The following is a 20,501-nucleotide window of genomic DNA, read 5'->3' as shown; positions in this document are numbered from 1 at the left end:
AAATAAAGAATATAAAAAATAAAAAAAAATAAATATGCATCGCAAATTCTTGTAAGTATACATTTTAATTGCTCATAGACACAGAACGATTATCAATTATGCATGGTATTTACATTAATATATTTAAAAATTGTTTTTTGTCCTCTCTGATTGACCCTATCTTTACGAAGACAATGTTGTTTGTCGAAGAGAGCAGAAGATTGCGTACTAAAGTAAAATTTTAAGCTTAATCGACGGTTAATTGATGCCATGAGGACTTGTCCAGTTTGGTCGAAATAGAAAACGCAGGGAAAGAGTGTCTTGGGAGGGCAGACTGACTTTACCTATTGTGACAATGTACCGTGAAAAAAAAACAGTAAACTACCACATTATTTTACCTACTTGGTCGCCAATGTTCATTTCATTTAGATCTCCAGAAAAGAGTTGTCTTGAGAAATAATATTGGACATAAGAAAATCAATGTAGGAAAGACTGGGGGACTAATAAATTTTTTCTATAGTGGAAAAATACCGTCCCTCATTGATTTTAAGCAAATTTTGATTATGAATACAAGCTGCACTTAGTTTCCTTAATAAGTTTCTTAAATCCAATACTGAAATTTGATGGTCAATACTTCGGGAACTAAAGGTCTACACTTGACCAAATTTGAAATGTTGCTAGATCTTAAAAAGTTTAATATGCGCGTGAATTATCGTAGTGTGCAGGCATTTGGTTTTTTACTTATTGGCCATCACAATAGCAATGGCGACATTTAGAATGGAATAGAATAGAAGGGGCGAAAACTAATAAAGAATGTGTATGTGAACCAACAAATAAGAGGCAGAATAAGAGGAAATGATGGAGTAGAAGAGAAGTTAAGCCTAGAATAGCAGGTCTGTTCTGGCTGACGGGTGATGTGAAGGTAACACTCTTCATTTTCTTCCCTTCGGTATGTTTAGTAAGCGATGAATTCAGAATAACATTCAGACCAGTTTTACCCTCGGTTACTCATTTTATAGACACTGAGAAAACTCCAAAGCCACTTTTGATTAATGATAGAATGAAAAATAAATTCTTCCCCAAGCGAGGATGGAACCCGTGCTATTCGATTGGCAGGTATATACCTTGCCAACTGCAGAAGGAAGTTTGACATCAGTGCCATTATTATCTTGCACCACTTTTTTAAATATATATATTGATGAAAAATAGTAAAGAAGGGTTTGACTGAGAATTGTGATGAATAGAAGTAACTAAATTTGAGGTAAGTAATGGCAGAATATCTGATAATAATGACTTTTGATGATTTTTGTAGAATAGAAATTCATATGTAAATTGAAGTCTGAAAGACATTTCCACTTTCTCGAGAATAAATAAATTGCTCTGCAATGAATATTCAGCGCTTGACATTTTCATCATCCACAGGAAACGTTTCTTTATTTAGCACCTGAAGGTGATAAGATATGTCAGAATTACTCCAATGTCATTCGACAGTGAAAATGATCCGATCCAGTTCTGAACAATTCATATATCATCTTTATTCTATAAAGTTGTTTCATACTTCCTTCTAACACTACATTTAACATTGAAAGTGGAAAGAGATCCGAAATAATTTGAGTGACAGCAAACCAAAACATTACACATATAGTTTCATAATATTAGAAAGTTGCATTCACTACAATACTTTGAAACTAAGTTTGCAGAGAGTATACCATAACAAGCATTATGTTTAATGTTGTTAACGATTATTTTTTCATAATCACTAATAATGAAGTAAGGTAACATTACGAAAGTTTACATCGAAAGATGTATGTGTAACATATATAACCGCCACCAGGTTATAGAAGGATTTTTTGTGGACACTCTGTATATTTCGTAAAGACAGTGATTATTATTTTCGATTTATACTTTATTCTGCAACGCACATAAGTTCTTTCTTTGGTGGGAATTGCCTCTTTCCCACACAATTGGACAAAGAAGTCTTTCATCGTTTTTTCATATATATATTTAAAACATTGATTTTGCTGAGAACATTTCAGTTAGTGACTAACCATTTCAGTGTTCTCCCTGACTCATTATATACACACTATATATTCTATAGTTATTGGGAACTGAATTAAGTGTTTTCGTTAATCGCTTATGGAAACATTACAATAGATTAGAGAAATACGGGCTGACCAGATGTCCCAGTAGCCGAAGTGGCACCAACTGCGTTGTATTCCAGCCCGTTATCTGTACTTTCTCACGCCAGTGTTATCGCCGTGTCTAGTGCATTATGGGCAGTTGACTAAAATTAACATAAATTGTTTTCCGTATTCTGTTTGTATGTGCATACAAGTGAGTAACTGAGTAATTTTTGAAATGAACTGCCAACACTATTCCGTTGACCATTGCAACCCGTAGCTTGAGCTTGGACGCTCGAGGAGTTTGACTCCAGGTCTGGAAGATGCAACCACGCATCTCGCGTTGAACTTCAAACATAAGTTGTGTTAAGGGGCACAAGCTATTTAGCCGGTGAAGGACGATTTCTTACGGCTAGCCCCAATCAGTGAAATCCCAGGTCCTCAGACCTTGTGCGTTTAAAATGTTACATACGCGCCCTCCAATATCTGTATTCCATTGTGGAAATCTTCTTTTGTGTGTTTGCTGAAGATTCACCTTTACGCTGCAGGACTGTTCAGCGTAACAACTGGATTCATCGTGGGACGATCCAGACAACTTTTCCCCAGTGCTAACCCCCCAAGTGTGTCAAGGGTGTGAGCGAAGTATTTATAGTGATATCTGAATTATAATCATATATATATAAAGGGCTAGATTTCCCGAAAAGGGCAAAGCGTAATTTCAGCGGCAAAATTTATTAGTGTCCAGTGTTGTATTCATTTCTCTTCGTTATTTTTTTTCAAAATAGTGTTCTAATAAATAAGTATAGTGTCAATTAATCCAGTGTGTTTTCGTTGTTTGTATGAGTGATGTTTGTGTGCGTTATGGTCTGGATGACCGTCTGATCGTCCGTGAGGTTTTCGAGACGAGACACCCGAACCTCTCGGCGCCTAATGCTCATCTCATTATTGAGACCGACGAGCTTTTTGGGAAACAGTTTGTAACCTTTCTTGGAGAGGTCTTCGTCGTCCTGTCCAGGTAAGTTAAAGTATCAGGAGTATACTTATTGGTAATACCACGAGCCGAGGACAGCGAACAGAACTACAGGCGGTTACAACTAAATGACGCCCGAACTACCGACCCGAATCGAGACCGTTGGTGCTCGAATATACATATAAGATTAATATTTTAATATATCATTTCTCTTTCAGCTTAGTACCAGTAATCTGAAAAAAAAATCTCTTTCAGGTGATTTTAATCATATGTTTTGATGATAATATATTTTATTCTAATCATACGTTTTAAATTTTACTTTTGTCCATAATGGAACATCAGGAAGTAGATATTATAACTAGAATGAGTTTACTTCTCGAAGAATCGATGAGAGACAATAAAAAGAATTTTGCTCAATTTAAAGAAAACCTAGCTAGATTAGAACAAAGAAATAAAGAGAATTTTGATAGATTAGAACAAAAAGTAGATAAAAACGATGAGAATTTTGCTAGATTAGAGAAAGAAAGTAAAGAGTCCCGTGCTGAGAATAAAGAAAACCTAGCTAGATTAGAACAAAGAAATAAAGAGAATATTGATAGATTAGAAAAAGAACTAAGGAGTGAGTTAGGTCAGAAGTTAGACGCTGTACAAAGGGAATGTCGCGAAAATAACCAAAGATTAGAACAAAGTATTAGGAATGTGGAGGCCGAAAGTAAACGTAGGAACGAAATCCTCGAACAAAAATACGATGCCATAACACTGAAGATTCATGACCAGCTTCACGAAGTAAGTCATAGTACTAAACAGGCAATCGAACTCGCCACACAGACCAGCGTCGAAGTTAGGCAACAGACTGAAGAAACATGCCATCGTGTAGAACAAATAGAAACAAAAGTTTGTAAAATTCAGAATCATTTAGGAGGCTTGCACGATTACACACAATCCCTCCAAGGGCAGTTGGAATCAGCCCGAGATGTGTGTCAGGCTAATAAGGAACGCTGCGTTAGTTTACATATAGATACAATCGATAAATTAGATGAGATGCATGACCGTATTGAGGAAATTTCTGAACGCGTAGAAAGGCAAGGTAAAGACATTAAAATGGTATATGAAGAGGCGAAACTGATAGATTACAATATGAAGGTAAAAAATGAATCTAACGCAGAATGTCGCGCCGAAATACGGGCAATAGATAAGAACATAAAAGAAATTAGGCGTGATATGGTAGAGCTCGCCCAGAGAGTAGAAAGTACCGAAAATAGAGCGTCAGAATTCGAACCCCGAGTAGAAACAGATACTCCTAGACAAGTTAGGCATTATAGTGATTCGGCTTATTCGGAGTGTAAGAACACCAGTAGTAGTGATAGCACAAGTGATGATTCAGAAATCAAGGTTGTATGTGACCGAAGGCGCAAGCGCGACAAAAATGTTACTTTCACTAATCGCCAGAGAAAAAATACGAAATTAAAAGACGATGTCATGCTCAAGGAAATTCAGTGTTTTCCTAAATTTCAGGGTGATCCTTCTAGTGAATCAATTCACAATTATTTACAAAAGCTAGAGCTTACAGCTCAATTAGCCAACCTTTCTGATAAAGCTCTGTTTAAACTCATTCCACATTTGTTGCAAGGAGTTTCATTAAGTTGGTACAATATCAGGAAAGACGACTTTACTAACTATGAGCAAATCAAACAAGCACTTATTGAAGCTTTCGCGGGAAAAGCTACAGTACAACACAGGCTATCAACCTGTAAGAGTACTAGGTTCGATCCCAAGGTACATAATTCCGTACATGATTTTGCGCTAGATCAATTCAATAAACTTCGTGAATTGACACCGCAATTGCCTGAATTTCTCATACTTACAGATGTAATACAGACTTTGCCTAATAGATTTAAAACTGAACTCTTTCTTCATTCATGTAATAATATCAGGGAGTTTTTGGCCGCAATTCAAAAATTAGAAACTTTACACGCTCAGCAAAGTCGTAGAGAGGAAAGATACAAGCAGGGTAATAATTATAATGGTAATCAAAATTCCAGTTTCCAAAGTAACCAACGAAATTTTTCGTATAATAAGAGTAATAATCAAAGGTACCAGGATCAGCGTGTAAATAATATGAGAATTGATAGGAATCAGAACCGAGGTCGTACGCGACGTGACCATAGTAGAAGTAATAGGAACCGACCCTCGAGATCACGTGATCAGAGAAATAGTGAGGAACGGAACAGGAATCGCAACTCGCGCGATAATTCTAACACTAGACCTGAACGAAAGAACAATAATTCTAGGAATCGGCGAAACAATAGTACCAATAATGAAAGGGGGAATAATAATAGTAGAAATAACAATAATAGGCAAAATCATAACAATAGGAACAACTCAAACCGGTCAAACCGACGTAATGATTGGAATTCTGGCCACTCGGAAAACAATTAGAAGGCGGTACTGAGGACCGGGTACCGGCCAATACATACTATCCCACTGTAGGTCCAACTAAGCATTTTCTGGTATCGCATACTCACATTTGTAGTGTAAATAATCCGGATTTAGCTAGAAGTGACTGTGAGTCGGACACAGACTGTCTAGACCATTATATTAATGTGCAACCCAACCCTATCTCTGCTAAACTTAAAGTTTTAGTTTGTAATACTGAAGTTGAATGTCTGGCGGACACAGGCTCCGATACGTGCCTCATGTCTTTAGCGCTTTGGAAACGCATTAGCGCAGAGGTGACGTCACCCAAACTCACTCCAGCTGATGATGTACTTTTAGTGGATTTCAGTGGGTCAACCAGAAGAAAAGTAAGAGGTTACACATTAGTCACTATTCAAATTGATAACATTTCTGTTTATGTAAAAGTTTATGTTACAGAATCTCTTAATTAAGATCTTATTTTAGGACTTGATGCACTTACTGCTTTGAGAAGCCAAATTAATCTTTCGGATGGTACGATTTCCATGGAATATAATAATTTGAAAACCATTATTAATCTTTTACCAGAAACTTTTGACTTTCAGGAAATCTCCGAAGATGAAGAGAGAGATACGATAGATAACAATTTTTCTATTTCAGCTGCCACTTTTGTAAAACAATGTGCTACAGACGAACAGATTAGAGATGCTGTTAACCGCACTTTTAATTTAAACAACCAACAGAAAAAGCAATTATACTCTCTTTTGTCACAATATAGGGATATTTTTACGAATTTTCCAGGTCTCTGTAAAGACTTCGTTTATGAGATGGAGGTGAAAACTGACAAGCCACTAGTACGTAAACAATATCCCATCCCTCATAAGTATCTCCAAGATGTACGAGATGAGATTCATAAGTTATTAGAATTAGGATTAATTTGTCATTCAAATTCTGTTCACAGCAATCCTATCCTTGTAGTTCCCAAGAAAAACGGGAAACCAAGAATATGTGTTGATCTTCGCTTGCCGAACCGGTTTGTGGAACTTCGCCAAACAAAATCTGAGGGCATACAGGAGTTATTATTAAAAGTAAAATGTAAACCTTTCCTTAGCTCCCTGGATCTTGTAAGTAGCTATAATCAAGCTTTGCTTACTCCTAAGTCCCAGGAATATACAGCATTCAATTTCGAAGGCCAGCATTACCAATATCGAGTCACATGTTTCGGTTACAAAAATGGTTGCAGTGTTTTAAACAGTATGCTCCAAAAAGTATTGGGACCAGAGTTACATGCTAAAATCTTACGATACATCGACGATTTGGCTTGCTTTACAGATAGTTTCGAAGAACATCTTGCATTGCTGAGACAAATCTTTGATAAGTTCAGAGAACACAACCTTACTCTTAACATTGAAAAATGTTCGTTTTGCACTAATTCAATATCTTTTCTAGGTTTCTTGATTACTCCCGAAGGTATCAAAAAAGATCCAAAAACCATAGAAGCGGTTCGTAACTTACCCAGACCCACCAATATTAAATCTTTACAATCTGTAATTGGTCTCTTTAATTGGTCACGAAATTTTATTCCTCATTTCTCGGAAAAAATGCAACCTCTTTTTCAGCTTCTCAAAAAGGGAAAACGGTGGCAATGGCTTGAAGAACACGAACAATCTTTTCAACAAGTTAAAGACGATATTTGTAAAGACGTTCTCTTGTCACACCCTGACTTGAATTTACCTTATTACCTAGAATCGGATGCATCCCGCTTGGGAGTCAGTGCAGTCCTATATCAGTACAGTGATGGACAGAAAAAGGTAATCCAGTTCGCTAGTCGGACTTTAACACCTGCGGAGTCTCGCTATAGTGTGAGTGAGATCGAATGTCTTGCAATCGTATTTGCGGTCCGAAAATGGCGTCAATTGCTAATTGGTCACCATGTTATTTTTATTACAGATCATAAAAATCTCAGTTGGTTAGATAAGGCCAAGCCTTGGAACACTCGTCTTCTTAGATGGTCCCTGGAATTACAACAGCTGGAGTACGAAATACGTTTCCAGAAAGGTTCCGAGAACCTTTGTGCAGATGCGCTTTCACGTCTCTTCCCTTCCAAAGAATTACCAACTAAACGTGTTCATCTTTTACAGGCTATTCAAGACAAAATCAAAAATATTTCAGTTGAAGAGTTACAGAATGCACAAAAGGAAGATCCTGATTATCTCTCCATTATTTCTTTCTTAGCAGGCGAGAAGATAGAAGAGCTTCCAAGGAATTCACGCAATTGGGAAAAATTTTTCAAACTCGATAATGGTATTCTTTTATACAGAGATTTTCATTTTCCAGACTCATATAAAATTTGCATTCCCAGATCATTAGTGAATAACGTTCTCACAGCTTACCATGATGATTTAGATCACCCGGGAGTAGACAAAACGCTTCGGATCATCTCAAAATCATTTTATTGGAGCAAAATGAGATCAGATGTGAAGAAACATTTAAAGGATTGCGTGAAATGTATGCAATTTAAATCCGATCACCACCCACCAGCTCGTTTCTTGTCTACTAATCCTTATTCAGAACCTAGAGCTTTATTAGCCCTTGATTTTTTAGGCCCATACCCATCAGGCAAAAATGGTGCGCGTTTCGCACTAGTTACTGTTGATGTGTTTACTCAATATTGTACAGCTTACCCCTTGAAGAATGCCACTGCTACTTCAGTCATCAAGTGTTTATTTGATATATACATGCTACATTTAGGTATCGTGCAGGCAGTACTGACAGATAACGCTGCAGTGTTTCATAGCAAAAAGTTTCTATCTAAAATGCAAGAGTACAATATTAAAGTCCATCATACAACACCGTATCACCCCATGAGTAACATCACAGAACACTCTAACAAAATCCTTGTATCTACCCTTAGGTTATTATGTTGTCAGTCACATAATAAATGGGCCGAGAACCTGACGCAAGCAGTTCTGTTACATAACTACTCCATCGTCGAAAGTCATGGTGTTTCACCAGCAAGTTTGTATCTTAATATTCATTTTTCTCGTCCCATTTTTAAGCATTTTGGTTTACAAGTATCTGAAGATTTCGATAAGGAAGACGGGATTAGTTGGTCTAATAAATTACTTATGGCAGACCACCGACGAAAAGCCATCATTGAAAAAAGGAACGCACGATGGAACGACAGTCAGCAACAGCGACGACGTTTAAAACAAGGAAGTTTGATTTTTCTCAAACAGCGTAATATCAGTAGCCTATTGAAAGGTGAAATATCAAAATTTTTTGATTTGTACCGAGGACCCCTTTTATGTGTTAAGGTCATTAATGACCGTGTTGTTGAACTTGTTGACCCTTCTTCAGGTGAATATTTAGGACTTCATTCGATAGACAGGACTAAGTTATGGGAACCTACCCCTGAAACCCGTGAAATTTGGATGGCCTTGGCACGTCGCCAACTACCAGAAGATCTTTTGCATGACCTTAATTTGTCACCTGTTAATGAAATTCAAGAACCAATCTCTTTTTCCCCTAGTGGGGAAGTCAACTTGTCAAACTCCGAAAACGACAAGTCCGATGAGAATAATTCAACTCCTTTACAGGTTAATAACTTATCAACCACCCGCTTGCTATCTCTTTATTTAGGAGATCCTTGGTTACATTATTACTTCAATTCCACATATTGGGCGCCTACGTGTATCCCATTAATCGCACCTAACCTTACAGGTGGACTACAATTACGTAGAAGTTATACAGAGAGCAGGAATTAAAACAGATGTTAAGTGAGGTTAACTTCATTAAAAAAAAAACTTTTTACACTGATACGAATTTTCTTTTAGGAAAGCAACGCATTTCTTTCAATTTTTCTTTTAACTGTTAGGTGATAGACATTCATTCATTTTCTTCTTTTTTGCTTTTAGTTGTGGATAAAACACCTGGACACGAAAAGAACTACGCATTTCTTTTAAACTCATTTTTGCTTCCAGCTTTTAACTGTTCGGCAAAGAGTAGATAACATGTTTTTCTTTCTTTTTCTTGTTTCGATAAGGCAGTCGCCAGACTGTAGAACCACTTGTGTTTATGGTTACGAATAACGGGTGATATACAGCTGATTAATTCTTTTCTTTTTTCTGTCTTTGCTCCGTGTAGCAGTTCACACCTCAGTCAGCTGTGTATGAGTGTTGCAAACCTTATCATTGACTTACTATTAGTTTAATGTCATTAATTTTTTCTTGTTTTCATTTCAGATGTTTGAATTTAGATCTTTTAGTAAATAATTAACGTATCACATACGTAGAGGGACCGTACTTATCCAAAAACGGTTTGATATCTTGGCGAGATATCCGTACCTCAGCCAGTGGGAAGATGTTTTGGCGTTATAATATATATTTTTATTGTGTTTTAAAATTTAAAAAAAAATTCTTTTAGGATCCCTTCCCACTTTCGAAATTCTTAAATATGTTATTACATGTTATTTAGAATTAATGTTTGATTTTTTTTAGAAAAAAAAATGTATCGAGATTCCCAGGATAAGAAAATTTTTAGTTGTTAATTATATATACCGTATATTTGCATATTTGTCATTGAAACTTAGTATGTAATCTCATGCGTAGAATATGGAATTTTACACTTATAATCAATGTTAAATTTATTTTTCAGTGTTAATCTTAGATTTTCGTTTTCATTTTGAAGTGTTTACTGTAATTTTATTGAACCTCATTTACGTCATTTACCCGATTTTGACTTATTTGAATTTCCAGGATGTGACATGATATATTTTGTTCGAAGAGAAAAGTTTAGAACGGAAAGTAGGCTAAACCTTAAACAAGTGATAACAGACATTTCCTTGTTGGTAATAGAATGTGCAGGAATGTCGTGTGAATAATATAATTCTCCGAACGAAAGCAGTAATCTTTTTATTCTAGAAGGAACTATATGAACAGATATTCTGATGGTGAACGGTCGTTTTTCCCCACATATTAATATGTATGTGGAAATATGTTTAACTTCTATATTTTCTTGTAATTTCTAATTAACATTTTTTTTGTCTTCTCTAGACCACTGAACGACCGTAGGGAAACTTCTTCGGGTAGGATATTTTATGGGGATAAATATAAATATTTTTTTTAGGGAGGCAATTTTTCCTGGAATTGCAGATCTGTTGCAAAAATGGATGTGGCTAATCCATTGGATATTCCATAGCTAACTGTATTTTCGCCATCAATCGCAAAATATAGTTTTCATTTCCCTTCTTCTTTTATAGTAACCCGTAACTAAGCATGCGTATTCTTAGGTTAGATTTTTTTTTAGTATGTTTTAATGTCTAGTAACATTTCAGTGAATATTTTAATGTTTATGAACAGTAATTCTATTAAGTGGATTTGTATGCTAATGCGTTGTAATGTTTTCTATTCATTTTGAGAAAAGTGTATTTTAGTGCCAGTATGTCCTAGAAACTATTCTAATTCGATCTAGATCCCGAAAAATAAACTTATTTTCTTTCCAACAGCATGAAGCCATAACGATTTTTTAAAATTATTTTGTTAATTATTTCATATGCTCTATGACTGAATTTTAATGTGTCAATAAAAACATTTTGAATATTTTGTAGCGAAGATGCCTAAGAAAGTTTAACTGTCGTGAAATTATATAACCGTTTTGTAGGGAATTTAATCTTGATGTTTTAGACTGACCAGAAAGTTGTAATGTCGTTGACTATATTCTTGTTTGTATCTCATGCTTTTCTTTTCACAGGTCTCATGTATTTTGTCTTATAGAGACATATTTTACGGTGCTACGAGAGCATTTGTATTTTGTGTGTTTACACATCTTTCCTAGGTGGAAGACAACGTTATGTTCCAGGGAACATACGTGTATTTTACTGAATATTAGTGTTGATATTTCAGTTATGTATAGAAATATTTTGTAAGTGCCTATGGTTGCAGGCCTTTCCTCGTTTCTAGTCTTGCCTCGCAGGTGTCGATGGCATATTTTGTGTGTAAGTACGTGTAGTATTACACATTTTCCCACCTATGATTTTGGTCAATTCATGGCATAATGACCATTTATTTTCAGGAATGTTTGGACTAGTGAGTCAACTTCCTTGATTCAGACCTTCGAAAAACTTGCACCAATATTGAATAGTTTTCAACACTTTATTAATAAATTTTTTGCAGATAATACCCACCTATTCTGGTAACCCTACAATGTTTACGTTTTTGGAAGTGAACAACGACCATTATTCTAGGCCTAATCTAATAATAACTTTGTTTCAGAATGAAACCATTTGTTATATTGAGCATTATTGAATTAGTCTCGACGAGCAGATGGCATTTGATCTTATGGCGTGCCGAATTTTCTTCATACATGTCAACGAAATCACGATCTTTTCTTTGATATGCAGAATCATGCTTATTTCTTGGAATTACTATGAACGTCAATTTTGACACTTAAGTTTATTTCTTTTTATTTTTGAAAAACGATTTTTCGTTTTCTTCTGCCAAACAACACGAGGCACAGTAAAAAAAAAAAAAAAAGGACATACAGGTGAAAATCTTATTTTGTTTATATATTGTCAGTTTATCATGTGTTTACATTTCCATTCATTTTACTTTTTCAATGATTTTCATATTTTTCAAATATATCAGAGTGATATCGAAACTTTAACAATAATTTTAATATTTTAGTACCTTTAACATGTTTTGCTATTTGCTTATTCATTCACATTTTGATATTTTAAATACAGATATCAGTATATTTACTAATTTTTATTGAGATATTTGATAATTCTTTAAGTCGATGTTTTCATGAATAGTTATTGTGTGTGTATATTTATTTCATATTGCACAAAATAGTGATCGAAACGGAACACTTAAACATTTTATGAAAAGAATTTATTAGTGTTTTTTTTTTAAAAAAAAGCATTTAAATAGCCCTATAACGTATTTACTTCATATTATATCAAATAAAGTGATCGAAACGGAACACTTAAACATTTTACGAAAAGTATTGATGTGTTTAAATATATATATATATATATATTACTGTTAAAAAAAAGTAAGAATTTTAATAGCCCTATAAACGCTTTCTGCGAACTTTAAAAAAAAAAAAAAAAGTTATCATACAGGTGTTGTAACCGTACTTCGTTTCTCACACCAGTGTTAAAAAAAAATCTCCCCTTCTCCCCTTATCAACTCCTCGTTGAAGAACCATGGAGGAATGGAGGATACTCAGACAGGAAGACAGTATGGTTTCAACATGTGAAGAAACGGAAGATAAGGAAACTCAACTGCACCAATTGTTCAAGAGGATCTTATTACTGTATGGAACATTTGGATTGGACATTGCTCATGCAGGAACCTCATCATATTGTAGTGAGTGGACAAGTTATTTAACTATTTTAAATAGCCCTTTTTCAGGTGAAAAACCATTCATCGTTTATGCACGTAAGTCTCACACCATATGACAGTGTTGCCAACTAACTTATTTTAAATTTTCAGGTGGAAAACCTAATTTTATTCATACTTCGTCAGACGGCCAAGGGTTCTCAACCTGTCTACGTGTGCACTTAACAGGTCGTTCCCTTCCGGACCCCAAATCTATAACCGCCACCAGGTTATAGAAGGATTTTTTGTGGACACTCTGTATATTTCGTAAAGACAGTGATTATTATTTTCGATTTATACTTTATTCTGCAACGCACATAAGTTCTTTCTTTGGTGGGAATTGCCTCTTTCCCACACAATTGGACAAAGAAGTCTTTCATCGTTTTTTCATATATATATTTAAAACATTGATTTTGCTGAGAACATTTCAGTTAGTGACTAACCATTTCAGTGTTCTCCCTGACTCATTATATACACAGTATATATTCTATAGTTATTGGGAACTGAATTAAGTGTTTTCGTTAATCGCTTATGGAAACATTACAATAGATTAGAGAAATACGGGCTGACCAGATGTCCCAGTAGCCGAAGTGGCACCAACTGCGTTGTATTCCAGCCCGTTATCTGTACTTTCTCACGCCAGTGTTATCGCCGTGTCTAGTGCATTATGGGCAGTTGACTAAAATTAACATAAATTGTTTTCCGTATTCTGTTTGTATGTGCATACAAGTGAGTAACTGAGTAATTTTTGAAATGAACTGCCAACACTATTCCGTTGACCATTGCAACCCGTAGCTTGAGCTTGGACGCTCGAGGAGTTTGACTCCAGGTCTGGAAGATGCAACCACGCATCTCGCGTTGAACTTCAAACATAAGTTGTGTTAAGGGGCACAAGCTATTTAGCCGGTGAAGGACGATTTCTTACGGCTAGCCCCAATCAGTGAAATCCCAGGTCCTCAGACCTTGTGCGTTTAAAATGTTACATACGCGCCCTCCAATATCTGTATTCCATTGTGGAAATCTTCTTTTGTGTGTTTGCTGAAGATTCACCTTTACGCTGCAGGACTGTTCAGCGTAACAACTGGATTCATCGTGGGACGATCCAGACAACTTTTCCCCAGTGCTAACCCCCCAAGTGTGTCAAGGGTGTGAGCGAAGTATTTATAGTGATATCTGAATTATAATCATATATATATAAAGGGCTAGATTTCCCGAAAAGGGCAAAGCGTAATTTCAGCGGCAAAATTTATTAGTGTCCAGTGTTGTATTCATTTCTCTTCGTTATTTTTTTTCAAAATAGTGTTCTAATAAATAAGTATAGTGTCAATTAATCCAGTGTGTTTTCGTTGTTTGTATGAGTGATGTTTGTGTGCGTTATGGTCTGGATGACCGTCTGATCGTCCGTGAGGTTTTCGAGACGAGACACCCGAACCTCTCGGCGCCTAATGCTCATCTCATTATTGAGACCGACGAGCTTTTTGGGAAACAGTTTGTAACCTTTCTTGGAGAGGTCTTCGTCGTCCTGTCCAGGTAAGTTAAAGTATCAGGAGTATACTTATTGGTAATACCACGAGCCGAGAACCTGGTGAACTATCAAACCAAAAAGCTTCAAGCTGAACTTGAAAATCATCTTTTTTTTCTTCCCGCAATAAACTGCTTTCTGGAGGAAATTCTAGAAAACCTTCAATAAACAATAACACTCATCCAGGGTCAGTCGTATGGCCAAGAATTCTATGCGAAAGATCTTGCCTTTCCTAACAAATTTAGTTTTATTTCCCCCTCTGGGCCTTGCATCTTTCCCGACAATTTCATAGATAACAAAACAAACATTGTTTTACAATAACATTTTCAACGAGCAATATTTCCTCTCTTACTTTTTGGGAAAAGCAGCATTTTTATTTTACTTATGATACTGAAACAAATCTGGGTTGGAGTTTTCCCGGCTTCCTTTTTCATTGTCTCTAAGAGGCTATTCTTTATGATTGGGGCTGGGTCAATAAACATATGCACTCCCAATAACTTGGTTTTCATCCATTCCGCCAACGCAGATACAGCGCCAACACAAACACACACACACACACAATGTTTCTTCTATAATCGTACTGAGGATTCAGAGGACACTTGCTAATGAGTTTTATTATTCTTTTAGAGGAAAAATCATGCCTTTTCCGCTAAACAAAAAAGTTTAGCCGATTAGTTGGTTCTGATAATGTTTTGAGAAGGTTCTGAGAATTTAAAATAAATGAAAAATGCTTTTCCTAATTAATTATTCCCTAATTACTACTATTTAACCAATATAAATTTCCCTTTCATCCCTCCAAGTAATTCAAATACGTACTAAATAGAATATTTTCATATTGAATTTTACGTATTTACGATCATATAAATAATGTATTTACTGTATATTACTGCATACAATTACCGTTATGAGAAATTAAATTTCTGTAACCTCTCTGTAACGGACACCTCTCAGTAACGGACAAAACTGCATGTCCCATTGGTGTCCGTTATTCAGAGATTTCACTGTATTATTGCAATAGAAATAAAAACACATTTGTGAGCATATATTCTTGAACTAATTAATGAAGTCAAGTAACATATGGGTCATTTAATTGTATGCTGTGAGAAGGAAGCATTAAGTTTAATTCTCATCTAAATCAGTTTGTATAGTAAATATGTTGGAATTATACGTAGATAATTAAAGTCCAATTACCATCACTGAAGAAAATCTTACCGAATGAATCATCAAAAAGAATCGCAGCGTTACTGATATTTTGAGCTGCTACAATACTTCTGACAACTTGTGGCATCAAATCTCCTGGAGGCATTATCTGAATTAGATATTTCTGTTTTTCGGAATCTAAATCACGCCATTGTCTGAAAAAGAAATAGAGATAAAATCGTTATAAAATGACGTACAGGAACTTATATTTAAAACTATTTGCTAACAAACAGTACACTAGATCCATTGAAACATTTTACTCCACAACATAGCAGAGATGGCTGGAAATAATGAATCAGTAAACTCAATTACAGCTTTTAATGATTTTAAGCATGAAGTTCGTTTTCCACTCGATTTAATATCATGTACTTTCATAATAATTAGTAAAAACCTGTAAAACATAGTTAACAAAAACCATAGGCCAGTTAATAACAAAAATTACAACAATAAATATATGAGGTTGGTGAATATTAACAGAGATACGTCCCATCTATTTGCAATACCACTGTAGTCAGTAAGCTCCTAGACTGGAGGCCACATTCATATATATTTTGCACGTTTTGCGTTGCGTTATGCTCCGCAGATGTTGTTTTCAGTTCATATCTGATATTAAGTCATTTTATGCATATTCATTTTCGAAGGCATGCCTTTGGGCCATAATATGGTGCTTCCAGGGCCGATACAACTACTGGATCTTTCTCTTTGAGCTTAAAGCTCCTTTTCGGCACACAAGCTATGACATGTAGATCTAAGGCTTAACGTGGGATTCGAACCACATGAGCTCCTCCCAGGAATTGAAAACGGGTTTCTTGCACCAGAGGAGCGTACGCAAACATTTAGGTATGATGGAGCTCAATACAACTGCATTCCGAACGCGTACCCATCACATCCTCATGCATTCAAAAATTGATGGAAATTATAAGGGAACATATTCAATCGAGAAGAAGCCACGCAGTCGCTCCTCATGACGGTCCACTGGCGATGTATTGTTCTTCAGGAGTTGGTGATTTGGCTTCGCCAATACGTACAGCAAAAAGGCCAACATATCAAGCACATTGTGTAGACACTTATTTTCCCTATGTTTCCTTGCTTATGGAACACTCTGTATACTGTTATTTGAATGCAATAAAATAATAAAGTTCCTCTCTGCGAATATGGTTGTTTGAGGATATATACGCCTTTCAGGTGATAGTGAAGGAACCAAGTTTAACAAAGAAATTAATTCGATCAATGGGGCTTTGAAACTGTATTTGCTTTCAGATTAAATGGAATTGTTAACATTCAATACCAGACTCTTTCCGATTTATTCACTCCCCTAATAGAACATGATAAGACATACCTCAAATCTCCTTCCTGGCCGTAGGAAGTACTGATGGTAGGTAGAGCTAACGCATTTGTGAACGATTTCACAGTTTCAGATGTTATACCAGTCATTGTGGTATCCAGTACTAAATCTGGTGGTTTTCCTGCAGCAATGGAGTCATTATACGCCTTACACACTGTAAAAGGAATAAAAATAAAATGTTAGACATCAAGCATATTTTATAGGCTATAATACACACTAAAAATTCGATTTTTGAGATAAAACTGTTATTATTAATACACAATACAAAAGAATAAAGTCACTGCCTCATTCATTTATCACCAGATCTACGAATTTGTTCAGCGTAGGAACTTGGAGTTTGGTACAAAAGTTGTCCACAAAGCCTGGACTACAAATAAGATGGAGTTTTGCGAATTTAACCGATTTCTTAGGATAAATAACGGGACATTAATATTTTATTATATCTTCTCTTCACTATATATCTGAAACTGTAGGCTGTAGAACTTAAAACTGTGCATAAAGTTTTCTGTAAACCTTCAGCTGTGAATAAGGTGGGGCTTTGCGAAATTCGACCCTGAAGTGAGAAGAAAAGAAGAATGCACATATTTTCGCCTTTCATTCGATTTCCAAAATTTTTAGGCGTAGGAACGTGGAAATTTTGTACAATTCTGGTCACAAAAAGTGGGACTACCTTCCAGAGACTAAGTCCGAAAAAATTACACTGGATCCTTACGAATTCTTCTAGGTCTCGATCTTTTTCTCTGCGTTTTTGCCACAATAAAAGGTGGAAATTGAATGATAATATTACAGTATGTATATGATAATTTTGTTATAGACAAAATAGATACAATACAGAAAATTACCATAGTTTTGAGTCGCACATGTGATACATTATTCATATTTTAAATCTAGAACGATTAAAGAAGCGATGGAAGCAGGGAAAGTATCGTCACTATAAACAGACTTCAATGATTAATCTTCTGTATCACGCTACTGGTTAATTGTTTCGCTGCCAATTCGAGGGTCTCCAAAACATACCTTTCAACATACCTTTCTCCAGTTATCTTCCTTGAAGCTAAAACTACGGAGTAATTTATGAAAAACCCATTAAAGTCACCAGGGTAAAAGCAAGAATATTTGAAAACATTCTGTTGTTTTCTGGTAAAACATGTAATTCATCCTACCTGTCTTTTGCGTAGGAGGTTGACAGAGTGTTTCCGTTTCCTCCCACTTTCTTAATTCTATCATTTCACTCATTATTTCATCATAAATAGCCGGCATAACTGTGGGACGTAAAACTCAAAAATTTCATTTGATTTTTTTATGTGTCAAACTCAGATGGAGGGGGCGATTGCCCGCCTGTCCTCTGGAAGTGACTATCCTGCTTGCGTGAATTACTAAAGAATTAGTTTCTAGGATGAACATCCTGCCATATTGCTTTCTGTTCAGGAGTAAAGATTAGACTGTGTCGTATTGGGGTTTAGCGTTCCTTTCAACACGGAGGTTATATAAGACCTGGACATATTGTTTAACGTGGAATCCGAACCACATGAGTTCCCACCGGGAATCGAATATGGATCTCCCACGCCAGAGTAAACGTTAAAGACAAGAGGAGAAAGAGTTGTGATTTTGGTTAATACATATGTTCCAATGTACTTTATTACATAGTTCTGATTGTATTTATAAATTTCTTGCATTCAAACATAAGTGTTCTTTGTCAAGAAAATGGATCATTTGTTTACAAAAAAGCTTGCCTAGCCAACATTCGAACCCATCCAGGATTCGAACGGAATATAAAATTAAACATTAGCACGCAAATCCTCTACGTTATCCACTAGATCAAAAGCGCATGACTACTAGCCTTTTCCGTTCCACAGGTTTTAATCTTGTATCATTTAGTATGTCAGTTTTTATTTTTATTTTCTTTTTATTGTTATATTTTATGATCGTTTTCTACACGCCACCTGAATATTTACTTGAAGGCAAGGTCCAGATGGTATATCTCTATTAAAGAGTACGCACATTACTCTGTAACAGAATGAAGAGAATATAGATTTCCCTTCTAAGCAGATTCGAGTTACGTAAGGATCTAGGTTCAACTTTTTGGACTTAGTCCCTGGAAGGCAGTCCCACTTTTTGTGACCAGAAGTGTACAATGTTTTCCTCAAACCCGAACCTGTAGATAAGACAGAAGTTTATTGAAGTTTAGCTCCTGAGATGAAAAGAAGGACACGATTTCGATTATCTTTTAGACTCCAGTTAAAACAAGAGATAATTAATTGTATTACCTAAGAGGATGAAAAATGGAATTACAGTAGAGCGTCGATTATCCGAAGTAATTGGGGGACATGGGTGTCCGGAAAACTGGTTTGTTCGGATAATCGAACTGTACTGTACTGTACTGTACTTCTACAGCCAGTGCCAAACCGACAGAAGTGTGCTGATTGTTGAAACACAGCGACTGGCGGCTTGGCCGGTCAGCAGCGCCTTATGAAGGCCCCATTAGTAGCAATGTTCCGCCAGCGGTGGCTCAGTGCGGCGACTACTGTGGGAAACTTGGTTTGGGAGTGAGGGGGATGATGGGCGGTAGCATGGGAGAGTAACAGGTGCGAGCGAGTACACAGTTCGGTTAAGCGGTCGTTCGGTTGACCGACGTTCGGATAATCGACGCTCTACTGTAAATGTTTTTTCGAGCTTTATCAGACTTCTGAACTTATTCTTCCTAACAAGTTCAAATTTTGAGAGCTAAGAATTTTGAATAAAACTTTTGCATGACACTGAGAAACTTTTCCAAATTCTGATGCAACTTAAGGTAAAAGTCATTGCTCTTCAAAAATGCATTTCGGGGTTGGATAGAGGTTCACTCTGCGCAATGATTTGCATGAATTTTGGTGAGCCTTCCGTTTCGGAGACGTGAAATAAACGATGTCGTGAAAAAGTTATCTAGGAGCGACTGTGTGAGAAGTTTAAGTAACTCTTACAGAAGATCATTTTAAGTTCTAATAGCTCTGACAAAAATTGCTCATAAGTGTGGCTATCTTTGTTCCTATTAATCTTTACCTGATAATATATATATATATATATATATATATATATATATATATATATATATATATATATATATACAGGGTGTTAATGAACTATACCGACAAACTGTAAGAGGTGCTTCCTTACATCGAAATAAGAGAAAAAAATCGTATGGAAATGTGGGGAAAAGTGCATAGTTTCAGAGCTAGGGCTGTCCAAAATCGCGAAAAAGCCAAATTTCAACACACCTTTTTTCGAATTCCAGAAACTGTGGATGGTACTCTTTGTCAGCGTAAAGGAAGTCACGCATACGCAATCTAAAAATGGATATTTCATTAATTTTCAGTGACTATACAGAGTATTCCATACAGGGTAAAATTCCCAGACAAACCATCAACCGAATTTTGAGATATGCTCTGTCTTTATGATTGGTCCAAAGTAGACAAATGATAAGCCTTGATAGCAGTGAACACAGAATCCTTTGGCGCGATGTCGGAAGTGTTAAGGATCGTTAGCAGCACAGTTTCTCGTACTCGGTAAAACACATACTGCAATGTTTTCT

The 20,501-nt window shown here is 35.9% G+C and overlaps 1 protein-coding gene across 1 annotated transcript in view; it reads right to left on the bottom strand.

Annotated features, from left to right (window-relative positions):
- The window catches only part of Ir25a (ionotropic receptor 25a), a 222,565-nt gene that overhangs the window by 127,779 nt on the left and 74,285 nt on the right, over window positions 1–20,501 (bottom strand). Inside the window, exons 4-5 of the mRNA XM_081764277.1 lie at window positions 16,928–17,087; window positions 15,601–15,743 (exon numbers count right to left, since the gene is read on the bottom strand). Coding sequence (XP_081620403.1) covers window positions 15,601–15,743; window positions 16,928–17,087 — 303 coding nt within the window. The remainder of the gene's footprint in view (window positions 1–15,600; window positions 15,744–16,927; window positions 17,088–20,501) is intronic.

The sequence above is a fragment of the Thermobia domestica genome, chromosome 1 (genome assembly GCF_964235325.1).
Source record: "Thermobia domestica chromosome 1, izTheDome1.hap1.1, whole genome shotgun sequence".
Classification (NCBI taxonomy): Eukaryota; Metazoa; Arthropoda; class Insecta; order Zygentoma; family Lepismatidae; genus Thermobia; species Thermobia domestica.
This window is presented reverse-complemented; position numbering and strand designations above follow the sequence as displayed.